The sequence below is a fragment of the Falco cherrug genome, chromosome 6 (assembly GCF_023634085.1).
Source record: "Falco cherrug isolate bFalChe1 chromosome 6, bFalChe1.pri, whole genome shotgun sequence".
Taxonomy (NCBI): Eukaryota; Metazoa; Chordata; class Aves; order Falconiformes; family Falconidae; genus Falco; species Falco cherrug.
Genome location: NC_073702.1, coordinates 10,545,137 through 10,560,670, shown reverse-complemented (window position 1 = coordinate 10,560,670; position 15,534 = coordinate 10,545,137). Strand labels below are relative to the sequence as shown.

The 15,534-nt window shown below is 40.3% G+C and overlaps 1 protein-coding gene across 5 annotated transcripts in view; it reads right to left on the bottom strand.

Moving 5' to 3' along the window:
* Positions 1-4,460: 4,460 nt before the first annotated feature.
* FILIP1 (filamin A interacting protein 1) overlaps positions 4,461-15,534 on the bottom strand; it is a 109,335-nt gene continuing 98,261 nt past the window's right edge. For 4 of the 5 annotated variants that reach the window (XM_055713567.1, XM_027817110.2, XM_055713569.1 and 1 more), the window contains one exon: positions 13,099-13,316. In XM_055713567.1, coding sequence (XP_055569542.1) covers positions 13,110-13,316 — 207 coding nt within the window. In that variant the 3' untranslated portion in view covers positions 13,099-13,109. Of the gene's footprint in view, positions 5,263-13,098; positions 13,317-15,534 lie in introns of those variants that run through there. The other variant, XM_027817113.2, reaches the window with a different exon arrangement.

Sequence of the window (15,534 nt, the reverse complement as noted above, 5' to 3'; positions counted from 1 at the left end):
GGGACCGGAGCGGGTGGCGGCCGCCTCAGCAGAAGAGCCCCGGTGCTGCGGCCTCGTCACCTGCGCTCCGTACCTGGGCGGGAGCGCTGCCACCCCGCGGCTGGCCGCCGCGCCGGGGGGCGCCTTGAAAACGGCAGCGTCCGCGGGGTCAGGGATGGAGAAATGAACCGAAGCTGCCTGCCCTCATAGATAGGGACAGCAACAGCGCCGCCGTACAGGTGCTGTCATCAAGGGAGTCTCGGCAAAGCTGTAAGAGCTTACGGGAATGACGCCGTTCATGCTGGCCATCGCTTCTGGGGGGTTCTGCACTACGTTCCTGCCCTGTTGTCTGGAGGGGTGGGAGTGAAGCGGGGTGCAGGGAATGCCGGTATGGATGGTGCTGTCAGAGTTAACTTTGTTTCCCGTACGAACTACTCTGGCTTCAATTCACTGAATAGCCACCTCCTGGAAAGCAGTGTGGGAGCATGTATTTGTATCCCAGAATACCTGCTTTATCAGGCATTGCTCAAGCCGGCGCAACATTGAAAGACCGTGTTTCTCGTTTTACTGGCGCATTTGCGTTAAAAACTGTTTTGTGAGGACTTGCTATGTAAAGTGTAGCCAAACACTCACTTTCACCAAGTGTCTATGTATTTATTTGATTTTAGGAAAAAATAAAACTATTTAATTGAAAAGTTTATAAGATGTAATTCAATCTAAGGCTTTTTAGCTTGCCGGTGGTACAGTTTCTCTAAAATAGATGCCTTTCAGTTCTCTGAAGGAGTGAAAGCATCAACAAAAGCCACTGGGGGGAGCAAATGACTTGTGCAAATGCTGCTCTTCGCGGGGACTCGACAGACCTTTCAGAGACACCATAGGGAATCTGGACGCTTCAGCATCTGAAATTTAAGAATGGATTTGGTGCCTAAATACTTATAGAGTGTTCAAAGATGAATCGTACCTTGTGACACCTGTGCTAAAGCTATACCTCATTTCTGATTTATCCTTTCCACTATCTTGTGGGCCCCACCTTTTGCTGTCGTTCCCCCTAGTTAAGCCATTTGTCCCTCTTATCACCCTTTTCTTTATTATCTTTCGTTTTCAATTACCATCTTCAGCCATAATTACTTCTACTCCCACAGCCCTGTAGAAAATCCAGTGAGGTGCAACCTGGGGTCCCAAGGGAACAAGACAGGTCAATGGGCTGAGGTGGCAAGAAATTTCCCTGGCAGCAGGATAACCAAGGGGCAGTATCGGGAAGTTGCAAACCTGATGCTGCCAGGTCTGAGAGGACTGGCAAGAAAGGGAATATTAAATTTGTGTGGGAATCTGTTCTGCAGTGGTTAAACGGGGCATGGGCTCTGTCAGCTCTTGGGGAATAGCCACAGTAGCAGTGTGGGGCTGTGGGCTGGGTGATGGAGTATCACTTCCCAGTTTTATGCTACGGCAAACTTTGATATCCTGACAAGTGCAACCAACAAATTTCACATTCATCAAATTTTACAGTGAGGTGCTGTGCAACGTTGCGTACTTCACATTGTGGGCAGTTATAAGACAAATGGGTACAGAGAAAAAAAATACTTCTCAAAACATACATTTATGATGTTTCTTTTTTAATATGTGTAATGGCAAACTTACTTTTTAGGCATTCACCTAGCAACGAGTGCTACGCAAACATATTACATAGTCAAGGCCTTGGTGTGTTACATTTTTAAGGCAAGGAAGAAGCAAATATGTATCGGACTACCTATGAATAAACACTAAAATTACAACATTTTAATTTGAAAACTGAGGTCTAATTTTGGGGGTATAAAATAAGCCTTAATATTGTACAAAAATGAACGTATAGTTAATCTGAAGACCACCAATTGGCATTTACTTTTTATTTATATTCCATTAAGCCCTCAAAATGGTCTGGCACTCACCCTATCACATTGTCCGCTTATTTCTAGGAAAGATGTAAATAATTGATACTTTTAAAAATAAAACCTGAAGACATAAAACCTTACGCAGTTAAACCCCCTAATATGTAGAACAGGCAAGGAAATAAAATGCATTGAATGCCAAATAGATTATTCCAGGCAGCAAAGCTACGTAACTTAAAGCATTAAATGCGAAGTTTTCAGCTACAATGTTGCTGTTCAGGAAAAGAGATAAAACCCTGCGATTCACAGTAGGAGGTGGAACAGTCAGGGCAGTAACCACCATTTATACCTTGTTTTTTACAGTAGAGGTGGTTCTACAAAACTGGCAGTTTTGTCTCATCTTTGGTCCAGTTACGTTTCTCAAGAAGGCAAAAGGAAAACTCACTGGCTGTAGAGCTTTTCTCTAGAAACCAAAGCATTTGAGATTTTTTAAATATATTGAAACACTTTATTGTAATTATTTATCATAATTTTGTAATTATACTAACACAGGTCTTTTAATCCTCTTTAGACAGCAAGAGATTTTTAGGAGAAAAGTAGATCTTTCACTGGTTTTCAATTGCTCAAAATCTACTGGTATCTATAGCCCAAGGTAGCCTTTACATTTTCTTAGTCTGAAAGTACTTCCTGATTACTTCCTTTAAAATTACAATACTTGTGGAAATTAATCACAGCTTTAGCCTATACTAATAGATTTCTTCCTGAGCGTCCCTCAAATGTAGGCCAGTTAGGTGACTAATGCACTTTCTTTACTTGTTTTAGATTCATATCCAAATCAGATAATGTAAAAAATTTGACAAGGAACATAAATCCATTGAAGATGAAATACACCTGTCAAAGCATCCTTTGCACACATGAGTTATAACCTCCAGGCATTTCTATGAAATACTTCAGCTGCTTGCCAGATGTCTGATCAGAATTTATTGTTCTACCTGCATAAACCATTATCGGTGATAAAATAAGTATATCGCCACGGACCTTTTATGACCAGTGTTACCAGTCTCCTACTCTGAAGTGCTGCAGTTCATTGAAAATATTTTAAAATCTAAATTATTTCAAATACACCATGACTGTGTTTATGCTTTAAACAAACCTTTATTTTATAAAGCTTAAAAACAATGTATTTGCAAAATGGTAAATGTTTATATATTTCTTTCGGAATCAGAAACCAAAAGGTGACAACTCACACTGAATCAGCTTTATATTAAAATCTAGACAAGGAAAAATATTTTCTACTTTGATTGAGACCTAAATCTAGACTCAATTTCAAAATAAGATTTTACTTGTGTCTCACTCTTATTTAAAAGCTGAAGTTTATTTCACAGGCATGTCACTGTCACTTTCAAATAGCCAGCAACCTCATTCCAGATGAGCTCAATGTAGTTCTTAACATGGATAGGTTTTGATTCCTAAATAATGCTCAGAAAACAGAAGATCTGGGTCATTACAATATCCATTCAGCTGTGCAGTAAACTAAGATGTGGCACGTACTAAACTTTATTCACCTCAGCTGTATTACTCTCTGAAAACTGGAATTCTTCTCAAATCTAAAATAGGAGCTACAGACACAGCTATGTTATCGGTATACATTGCCATAAGAAAAAAAATCCCTACTCCTTAAAAACTTGGCGCACCAGCTGAAGCATAAGCTATACCAACAAAACAACTCTTTTCCAAGGAGAAGCAGCGTTTATTTTGATTACTCAGCATAGCCGTATTAGCAAACTCTTGACAGTGCAGATGAACTCCAAGAAAGTTTATACAGGTCCCAGAAGATCCTGCTTCTCTACAATGTCGGCATTTGCTGCAGAACTCGTATCTAGAAGGAAAAGCAACTCCCAGGTCTCCCATGAAGATCAAATTGACTACACAGCACTGCGGTATTACAGCTTCAAAGGTGAACTAACCTAGTCATCTCAGTGGGACACTGAGTTAATGCACTTTTTCTGATGTGTCGCAGTGTATCTCCTGCAAGCAACACCATTTTCCCTTCCAAAAAGTAGTTTCTCCTAGCAGCTCCCGCAATTAAAAGATGTGCAGTATTTTAAATATGCGCCAAGATTTTGATTAAAAATAATTCATTATGAAACAGCTAAGAAAAAAAAAGACCCTGCCTGGGTTGTGTACAGCTTTATATATAATTCATTAAAAAAATCACATTTTGAGTATAGCTGTCGCAGAACTGTCTAGATGCTATTTGAAAAGTTACAGCCACCAGTGTCAAATGTGCCCTTCAGTGTACAGCAGAGTGCACGGCATCTCATTTATGCAGTCCTGCTCATCCAGGACTGAATATTCTGATGGAACCAGTCAAAGATCTCTGTCAATGCAGTGAAAGCACAAGGCTAGAAATCGTTAAGTCATTAAGGGCTTGGTGACAGATCCCCCTCTGTGTCTTAACATCTGAATCAGTTTTACTGTGTACATCACTCACTGTGATACCACAGTGAGATACCAGTCAGAAAAAGGACCTTCCAAAGCCATACATTTTGTCCCTATAAACAAATACATATATAAGTACTGTCAACCTTAAGAAATTAAAATTCAAACTCTTGATTACATTTGCATAGTGTGAAAATTTATTAGTTACAGTGTAATGAAAATCAACTTTTTTGGTACAGGCAGAAGTAAAAACATACATTATATAGAAAAAAAAAAGTCACAGCTTTAAAAACTGGCTTACATTGTTTAAAATGAGTAAATCTGGTTGTATTTCAAGGCATTGGACTTTAATACTTAATTTTATGCCAAATCATCACACAGTGCAAGAAATATTCTGCAATACTACAAATTCCATACAGCAGTCTTCAGAGTATTTAGCCTCACAGAATCTCATGGTGGCAAAAAAAATGTGCTGAATATTTTTCCATTTAAACACAAACATTGCTGAATTTTTTCTTTCTTTACATATTCTCTATTACAAAAATATCAAATTGTGGATTTGACAGTGTATTCTACAAATAAATGCGCCATGAACAACAGGAATTGCAACTTTGGGACAGTAACTTTACAAAGTGTATTATAAAAATAAATTATATGGCAAACATCAAACAAAATCAAGCACGTGCCTTAGGCTTTGCAAATAAAAGTGAAATTCAGCTGGCAGAAAGACTGCTTCTCAAAGTATCAGCAAGGCCCTTCATTCTTAAAGCTCTACCACGAAAAAATATATAAAATCTAACGGAAGCAATAAATACTTCCACGAATAATCAGTAGCACAAGTGACCCTGGTGTTGATGGTAGAGAGCTTCTACAGTGATCCATCCAACTGGCAAGAAGGGTAGTGCACACAGAGCACATACACTGGGGGCGGAAACTCATCTAGAGTTCATGCGTAACTGGTGAATGATGACACTCTCTAAAAGAAAAGAGCAAAACATTTGGTTTTATGAAACTGCAAATACAAGTTACTTTAAAGAAGAACAATTACAATGGCAGTGCAAAGCATTTTGCTTCTAGAAATGTCTCACAGGCATACTGTTACATCACTGGTTGATAAAAGCTGTCCTGGCTAATGCTACGAAGGGAAACTAAATTAGTACCAGGCTAGGGCTAAGAGCCCCTCGGCTTCCACTTCCTTGTCAAGACCACCATTTAGTCGACTATAGGGAAAAAGAATAATACAGTGGAATGGATTAAACCACAGGGGCACCAAGGTTCCAGTCCCACACCCAAATCAGATAGTGGAAGACCTGCGGTTGGGTCTGCTGTATCCTGCCTGAGCAAATCCATCATATATATCTGCTGGCAATTCTGAAATGGGGATGAGGAAGAGGTATGGAGTTCTCTCTCACATTTTATTTGAATTTGGCTTAGAAACATATGCTGGTTTTATTCAGCAAGTCTGCTTGAGTTTTGCTACTGACTTTAATGGGGATGAATTTCAGCCACAGCATGCAAAACTAAGTGCTGGTGTTGTCTTTGGAAGGCTGGGTTTAACTTTGCCCTGTGTGTAACGCATGAGATCCTTGATCCTGATTAATCCCTGGGCTCTGCTGAAATACTAGTGATGTCGTCTTCTGTTCTATCTATATACACTGCTCTCACAGGCAACTCTTTAAATATAAGAATGTAGCTACCAATGACATTTTTCTCTGAGAAGGTGTATTTTCTGCACTTCAAATAATATAACTGTACCGGTGCTAACTAGAAACATACATTAATACACTTTCAGAAATACTAGTTTTCTTAATTGAAATTATTTTTCTTATTATTTCTTCCTCTTGTCTGAAAATTATTCAAAATTTATGCAACCCAAGTAATTACACTAATTATATAATTGTTCCCTTTCACATTTTTATTGACTTCTGCTTTTGCCTGCTTCCTAACTAATATTTGCAAGATGTTTGATTAAGTTACATTATAAAAAGAAAAAATCAAAAAGTTTTCCATGTACTCATACTGCCAGAACTTAAATGCCACTAGATGGCAGATTCCAGCGATGCTTTTCGGATGTAATGAATCAGAAAAGCAGGGCTAAGGCAACATTCAAGAAAATATGTTAAAACAAAGGAAATAATAGAATTTCCCAAACAGAAAGGATTTCTTTTCCATATAATTTATCAATAACAAGTGATTTGCAACAAGATGTGTACACCAGTTCTACTGAATTTGAGCAATGCATGTGAAAGAACCACAAACTACAGTACGATTTTACCTTACAGTCAGTGCTGTTCTTTAACTTCCAAGTTTTTGCAGAATATGATGTAAAAAGCTGCATTTACTTAATACCACATTGTAACCTCAGGTGAACTCTCCCATTAACTTCAATGGGAGTCACACGAACTCAATAAGGAAAAATTTTGTCTTAATATTCACTGTGCGCATTAGATATTAATATGGAGTTTAGATACAAAATTCTAAAAATAGCAGAAAAAGATCACACTCCTTGTAGAGGCTCAGTCACTGATTGAAGAGCAAAACTACAGTAGGTTTCTGATTCAGTCTTCCTCCTACAGACCAACTATAGCAATTATAGCTATATATAATATAGCAGAAAAGGAGAAATAATAAAAAAAAAATCAAATAATTTCCACTTCTAGTATTCATTTGTTCATTTCTTACACACGTATATGTATGCTCTTAGTTTGTCTATCGGTTGTTTGTATTTGAAATACTTTTGTATAAATATATATATATATATATATAAAATACACACATACGCATACACTCCAGTTACTAAAAGAGGTGTCTGAGCAGTTGCTAAGCTAAAATTATAGTAGGGCAGATTTTGTCAGAGTTCTGTTGGACCACCCTCTGTAGGAATACGATTACATCTGTAGGATATGATTACATAATTTTTTCTAGGGTTATAAATGTGAATATTTCAAGGAGCTATGAATTCACTTAAAGAAAACAGTTTATTTTAATGACAGGAAAAGAACACAACGTAAAACTGCTAATTCTGCTTTCAGTCCCACTGATGTAAATCAGCTCCTCCAGGAAACACATCATTAACAGCTGCCCTATGCAAAGTACTAGTTCATGTAATGAAGCACATCAACTGACATTTTAACATATGAAGTTTAATTTCTTCTTACAATATATACAAAGAAATAACACCAGATAATACAAAAAATTATGTATCACAGGCGACACACAGCCAAGCAACAGAAGAAAACCATACATCAGTATTTCCATTTTTAAAAACTTGAAGAGAGTCTTTAAAGTGAAGAACTATTCATACCTGAGTGATTCATACCTGTCATCTCTGAGCTAACAGATCTGCATCTGAGAGTACGTAACCCTGACTGTGTCTTCCAAAAAGCCAAGTAAGAACAGTGCGCGGGGAGTAAGATGCAAAGTGAAGTTAACAACTATAATGAGAAATGTTGCCTATAGTTTTGCCTGAGAGCGCAGGCAAAATTAAGGCAAAGGGAACAACTCACACTGACGTAGGGGAGAAAACCATGAAAATGGTTTGAAAGATGAGCTCACAGAAACTCCTGCCAGCGAACTACAGGTTTCAAAGCGACTCAATGAAACCAGCCACTGATGTGTGATGGGAACACATAATTGGTCTGAAAATTGTCCAGATTGTTGCAGTTTATGCCAAGCACCTGAAACCCAGCAGGACAGTAGCTTACTCTCTTTAAAGACATGCTCTTCCACATCTGATCAGAATTACTGAATATTCATGTAAATATTGAGCACGCTTCAGAACATGTGTAGCATACTTCAGGCAGTAACATATGACTTGGCATCCAGCTGGCACGAATCAACATATTAATTCGACTTTAGAGATTACTCACATGATGCTAATTAGTATGTGCTGTAAGTGGTTTGAGATTTGAATATGGTAACGTGCATACTCTATCAGCATATTCAGAAGAGTCACAAAGTGTTATTTTTTTAAAAAAAAATCACACTAATGTGTGTCACAGAAGAAAAAAAATGTAGGCAAAATAAATCAAAACTTCTGCTTTTCTTCTATTATTTACTTAGCATGTTTACCAATCTGAAAGAAATCCCCCAGGCATTAGGGCCGAAGTTCTGTGCTCTCATTTTCAGTCACACTTCCTCAAATGCACAATAGCAATACTCATATGTAACAGTAATTCAGGTGATGGGATCCAATATAGGGAACACAGTGGAAAACTTACTAGGAACTAGATTTAAAAGCACAGAGACCATCCGGACCACTGAGGGTGCACCTTTTCAGTCCCTGTGTGCTGCTCGCGAATGGGTCGGCATCTTACCCCCCCTTCCCCCTCTCCACCTTACTGCTGTCCTAAGCCTCATGTTCCCACTGCTGGGTTTGAGTTACCACGACTGCTTATATGGCCACAGAGTCAGCCAGAACAGGGCATCTCTCCAGCTGACATTGAATCCTACCAAAAATACAAAGACCGGTTCTCAGCCAGCTCAGCTCCTGATGAAGCACTGTAACTATAATTTTTACTCTGAGTTGAGCGCATTTTGCTACTGAAACTGTTCCATTTCATTTAAAAAAAAAAATCAATACAGAGGAAAAGGTTAGAGAGAGAAAGCATGAGGATGCGTCATTCTAGATGATCACCTGGGCAGAGGAAGGCTTGGTTTCTGCATCGTAATCCAGATCTAATGTAGAATACACAAGAAGCCCTGAAAGTAAAGGCCCTAATATTTTCCTGTGGGTTGGTGTATCAGAGTTTGATTCTTTGGTGCCTAGTAAAATCTGAGGTCTGAACAAAGCTTGTCCTTGTGGCATTTCTGACATCACTCTCTTGTGTTCATTCTTTGGTGCTGTATGAAGTGAGCTCATGCTACATTCTTTCACACAGTGGGACACTGCTAAGGTCTTGCTCCTCTTCTCTGTCACCCTTTTCATTAAACTGGAAGAACTTCTTACTCTGTCAGATTTGGTTGAAATCGGTTGATGTGTTCCACGTTATTCATCAATGAAGGACAGATGGAGGGGCGGATGAACACAGACACTTCATCTTACAAGCTGTCTTTTCACAAAAGGCCAGGCTCAAAGGCAGCCTTCAGAACAGGGACCAGAATCCAGGGGGGCTCCCTCCTCCTAGTTCAATATCCTGACCACTCAACCACTCTCTCTTTTCTGCTCAGTGAATACTGAAGCCCTCCATGCAGAACAGCACAGCCTTTACAGGAGGGAATGAGAATGTCACCTCCTTCCCCCTCAACTGTCAGTGCCATTGGTGAACCTGGCTGGAGCTGATGTGGGTTTGAGTCCTCTCAGCTACTGGTGAGAAGGGGGACCTGTCTCCTACCTTTGAAGAAAAGTTTCAATCAAACCTTTTTAAAATATGCAGTACTACCCCTACATTTGTGTGGTATTTGACCTACTAGGAGGCATTCATGATGCCGCAGTGACTTTAGAACAGCCACTGGTTTCCTACACCTGCCTTCTTTCCTTTTCTGGCCTGAGAGCCTGGAACTTAGCTATGTTAAAGCCAGCCTTTATACTTTTTGCCAGATTCCTTTTAGTTCAGATCAGTTCCCCAGTTAAGTTCAAACACTTGTGCCAGCTCAAAGGGCAACCACATGGAAGTGAGTACTTTCTTGCCTGGAGGTGACAAAGACAGGACTACAGCTTTTGACTCCAGTGTGGGGTTACATCCTGACTTTAAGTGACCATGAAATTGTGGCTTGACTTAAAGCCCTTAGGGGAAATGTAAGAATTTCCTCTCCTTGAAGAGAGTCTTTAAAGTGAAGTTATGGTTATGCAGTTGATGCGGTTATGGTTATGGTTATGGATCTTTATTAGGTTCAGAGGCTGCAGTGCTCATTATGTCACAACTGAAGCACTGACTGGACAAGGACAGTGGAAGAACTTAAGGAAGATCTTCAGGATGCCTCTGGGGCTCAGGCACTGTCTTTTGGACTTGGTTGTCTAGATTGCCTTCTTGAGCTGACCTACTGAATGGAGAATTTTACTGCAGTCGCTAAACGTAACTGTCTTGAGATTCAGAGAAAATTCCAATATAATGAAGAGCGTTACATTTCAACTTTTAAGACTTCTGAACCATAGGTTTTCTTTTTTCTTCGTCTTACCCTTCTTCTACCTTCAATAAATGAGAGTATCAAGTCAATTAAAACAGATGTTAAAAATTATGAATACAACTAAATACCTATTTTTAGCTAACGGTTAAATCAGTTGCCTGATTCCAACTCTTTAGGCTCCTGCTACGGTGAAAAAGTTTCTTTCTGTTGTGCTGCCACTGAGGAAAATAACAGGATCTTCTGTCTGACATGTCTGGAATTTCTTGAGTCTGTCTCATGAAATCCTGCTGACCCTACAAGCGTCAATGCCTGGCTTGTGCCTGCAAGTTCTGGTTCAGTTGTGCTACTTTCTGTGTCCTGGATTTCAGGTACCGTAAGGCTGGCTTGTTTCTTCAGGTGAATTAGTTTCTTAGATCTCAAGCAAAACAATTTTTTCAACCACAGGCACACACTAAATATTGCTTTCTGTATAGCAACAGTTAACTAAGGAACTAAATCTCTTTGAAACAAGGATCTGAAAAGGAGGGCTTAAGGCATCTGTAGTTCATCACTGCATCAAGCCACACTAGCTTGGGGCTCATGTTTGCAATATTATTTAAATCAATGTTTTGACCTGAAGATTTGCTTCAGTGCCAGTATTTAGAGAGACTATCCAGCAAAAAGCTCTTAATAATGTGTTTGCTTCAAAACATCTGCTAAAGAGTCTATGCTACAATAAGAACAGTAAGATCTCAGCAACAATCTATAGAAAAATAGAGGCTTTTAAGTGATAACAATTAGTTGAGAGGATCAGATGTATTTCAGGCATAGTAACTCACATTGCTTGCTAATTCCAGTTTCCAAGTATTATCTGAAATACTGGGAATTGAGTGTTATGAAAAATGCTATTAATACAAATCTGATTTTCAGGTGTCATATGAAACCAGAACCTTAAAATTAACAAGTGTAGCAGGTGCTACATGTGTGAAAATTGAAACCTTCTTTTCTGATGTAGCAGCAGCATTTACACCACAGACAAAATGCCCTTCATGTGAATAATAAAATGCCAGCTTTACTCTGCGATAATGGCCATATCTGGATCTTAAATTGGAGAGCAATGCAAAGCGCAGACTGAAGACTAAACACTGCTTGGACTGAATATAATTTTGTTGACCTTTTGTGGCAGGTTCTTACATCACATTTCTTCCCCCAGACAGAAAGCCCTTTAGTATTTCACCCACTGGTGCATTTTCTTTTCTGTGAATTGTATTTATTATTTATTGGTGGTCTTCCTGCCTTGCCTTCTGAAAGCTGTTCCTAACCACTGGGTCCTTTACAGCTTGCTGTGGTGGTTGAGGGAGTATACAAGCTTTAAAACACTCATTTATCAGTCTGCTTGGCTCCATTTCTTTTGGCTGTGACTTTCTCCTGTGGAAATTGATCACTTAATGGAAATGCCCTTTAATAACTTTACTGTTATTAAATAAACAACCATAACAATCATTGGCATCCACACCATTTCCATGCTGGAACAATTCCTTAAAACATGCTTAAAAATGCAAACATATAAATGAGGAAATCACAAAGAGGGAAGGAAAAATGATGAATTGCCATGGTATTGTGAGGTGGTCTGTATTTAAGAGAAAATATTTCAAACAACTGAGAATTGAGAGTAACTTCCATACCAAACCCTCTCTCTTTCACTGTACCCGAGCTTTGCCTTTAGATACCAGTTTCTGCCACCAGCAGTCTGTGCTGACTTCCTCTCTAAGCCAACATAAGGATGCTTGGCAACTAAGGTTTAAATATAGCATAAGTTCAGCCAGCCAGGAAAACTGAAAACCTAGTAAAGTCAATGAATTTACTTGCTTCATAGCCTTTGGTGGTCTTTGGAGCAGGCACAAATGGACTGTATTGATTTTAGCCAGATCAATGTTTCTCAAGCTTTTTCTAAAGACTAAACATGTTTTGGCTCACTTGCCTTCATCTGACCCCTGAGCTGGCAGCATCCCAGCATGTGTAAGTCAGAGACCTGGTTCTAAGTACTATCTATGAATGTTAACCCCCTCTGGAAGAAATAAGCTGCTGCTTAGCACTGCTGCTGCCAAATACTGTGCCAATTCCCTACCTCCTTGAATTTTGTAACCGCCTTGAGAAAGCAGCTCACCACTGAGAAACACTGATTTGGACGGAAGACTCCTAGAGACAGGGCTGGTCACACAGTGCCCGACCTTTCTCTCTTCCCCTCCTTCCCACACCTGAGGTACTAGCTGTCATTAAAACAGGACCTCAGGTGTGCTGTCCCCTGGCATTGCTTCCCTAGATAATGTGGCACCTCAACAATGTGATCACAGGCGGGAAGGCAAGTGCCCCATGCAGTAGCAGAGGTGGAAAGTGATTTGTTAAGATGGAAGACAATCTAGTAGAAGTGACCAAACCTTAAATCTATTAAAAAGTGACCAAGTCTATCGTTAAGAGTTTCTGAACTAGATTAATAACCTAGTGCAGTTCTCCCATTCCCACTTCCTAGGCTGAAAAGCTTCCTGGCATACAACTGCCTTTTTGATAGCTTTTTTTTTTTTTTTTTTAAACTTCAGTAAGAAAACAAAAGGATGTTGTTACTTAAGTAGTCAGTGCACACACTTATTAGTTTGTTGTAAGTGACAGCTGCAGGACTTCATTAGTACAGGGAAACGTGAGCAACTACACAGACAGGGAGGGGGCTGACTTCCATGGTAGCAGTAAAACCTGCAGAACATACCCCCTGAGCCACCGCCATCAGCCCTGACCCCCGCCCAGGGAGGCAGAGGTGCTGGCTGAAGATTTCTTCAGTTCTATTTTCATAGACTGAGTCTCGGCACGAGGCTCGAATTTTGTCACATTTCCTGCTCCTGGGGCTGCCACTACTGGCTTTCCTGCTTTCATACCTTTTGACACAGGAATGCGGGTGGGTGTAGGTCTCGGGGATGACCCATCCTGTCCTGTCTGCAAAAGAAAGAGACAGAGAGAAATGACATGAACAGAGGACTTTTTCTTCTCATATATGCTCATCTTGTATTTTTTCATTGGTTCTTCATCTACCTCTCAAGCAACAATGTCCCAACTCACCCCTATTAGCAAATTAACGTACACATTTGGAACCTGGCTATAGCACAGACTGGTAGAGTAGGGCCAAAGGTACGGTGGGGATTAAACATTTCCCAGAACTGAGGTCTGGTGTTTTGCATCAAGATGTCACAGGGATGGGAATCCCTCTAAAACTCCGATTCCACAGCACAACACAGTGCAGGACTGCCTTGGAAGCTACCGAAACACTGGCTTAGCTGTCGGACAGCAATATTAGCATCTTGCACAGAGACTAGCACAGGCCCTCAAAACAATATAGCTACATGAGGCTAATGCTGAACCCAGAGTAAGTGCCGTATTTTCAGAGCTGGGGCAAGATTTCTTAGCATTATGGATAAAATTGAACTTTGCTTCCCGAAGTATGCTTGGGGCCGTGGCTGGGACCACTTCTTTCTGCACTGGGAATTGCAGAGAGAGTCAGAGCAAAGATTTGGACCTCCTTTTCCTGTGGCTGTGGGAGGAGGGATGTGGGAGAGGGCTCTCCCCCCTGACCCTAGCCACAACTCGATGAACTCTGGTGAGGATGAAGCAGGCAGCCCAGATTTCCAGGGATACCTCAAGGCAGTGTGGACATGGTCACTTCACTATCTCTGCCAGTCTGCTGCCCTGGACAACAGCCTACCAAGTACACTTAGCTTCAGATTTGAGGACTTCAGAATAAAGAAAAATAAAAATGGCCTAAGCGGTTGAGGACCCAAGCGTGGGGCCAGCAGACCCAACACGGCTCCTACCAGGGATCTGTGCCCTTCTGGAGCACCAGCTGGAGGCCAGAGTAGCTATTCTATAGTTTTGAAAACAGAATCGGTACATATGTTTAGGCAACTGAATAATCCCACTGTGTAAACACACAAGGAACACTTGGATAGGACAAAAAGGTTCGAAAGGGCCAGCTGCTATTTTCTGTCTCCACTGGCCAGATAATGTTGCACATACTCCAACACCAAAACTGGAAGCTACCCCTTATGGACCATGACCTAAAGAAAACACTTATAACCATGACAATTCTGAAAGGAAAATGCATTTCACCTACTGCAGCGTGCAATACAGACTCAAAACGTTAACAAATTTGGTGACAAATTGTGTCTCAGCTGAACTTCATATATGACTTTTTTCTGGTTAGATAATCAAGACTTTGATGTCACAAAAGAAAATACTTCTCGTAAGGTCCTGGAATTCTAGCTAGACCCATCTGCTAAGTGACTAAATTCTGCAACTTATGACATGTAAGCAAAATACAAGTAAACTGCTGAAATAGACTGGATGAGGGGGCTGCATCGACTGCAACATTTATTTGCACATTTACTTAAAAATGATCCATGAAGGAGCATTTTTCTCTCTCGAAGGATTTCTAGCCAGTCGCATCAGAGCCTTCTGTCTGCAGCCTGAGTATTCAAAGGAAAACCATTCCTTAATCTTCCAAGGACAGTTCAAAACCCCACGTACACATACACACAAAAAGTCACAACCGCAAAACTCGAATACTGTCTGCCTGGCAGGAAGGAAGCCATTTTCAATAACTAAAAGCAACATTTACAATAGCAGTCTAAAGGCTAATATGGAACTCACATGAAGATGTCAAAACAAGTTAGGCCCATACAATTCTGTAGGGCAAAACATGCAAATGCATTCCATCAGCCTTGGAAAATATGTCAACATCCCAGGGAACCTAAATGACAAACATCTTGTACTCCCTGAAAGAGCTCCACAGTGTGTAAACATGAAGCAATCAAATGAAGTAGCTGGAATCTCAGGCATTTCTTCAGCTTTATTCACATGTAAATTATTAACTAAGGATTTGGGTGCTTTCAAGTTACTCATTTCAAGCCTAGATCACTCAAAAGCACTTTGAAAAGAACTCTAACTTGCTTTATATTTCTTAGTTGCCTTCTTTACAGCGTACTAACATGTTGATCGTATGGAAGCTAATGCCAGCTTCACACTCAGCTGCGAAAGCATTTTGTGTTTGCTAAGTGAAACGGCACAAAGGTGGCTCTCCAGCAAGCAGTCCCCTTTGACGAGAGTGACGGGGTAAGCGAGCAGAGGACACTCTCCAGTAGAGAGTTCCAGAGAAGCCACA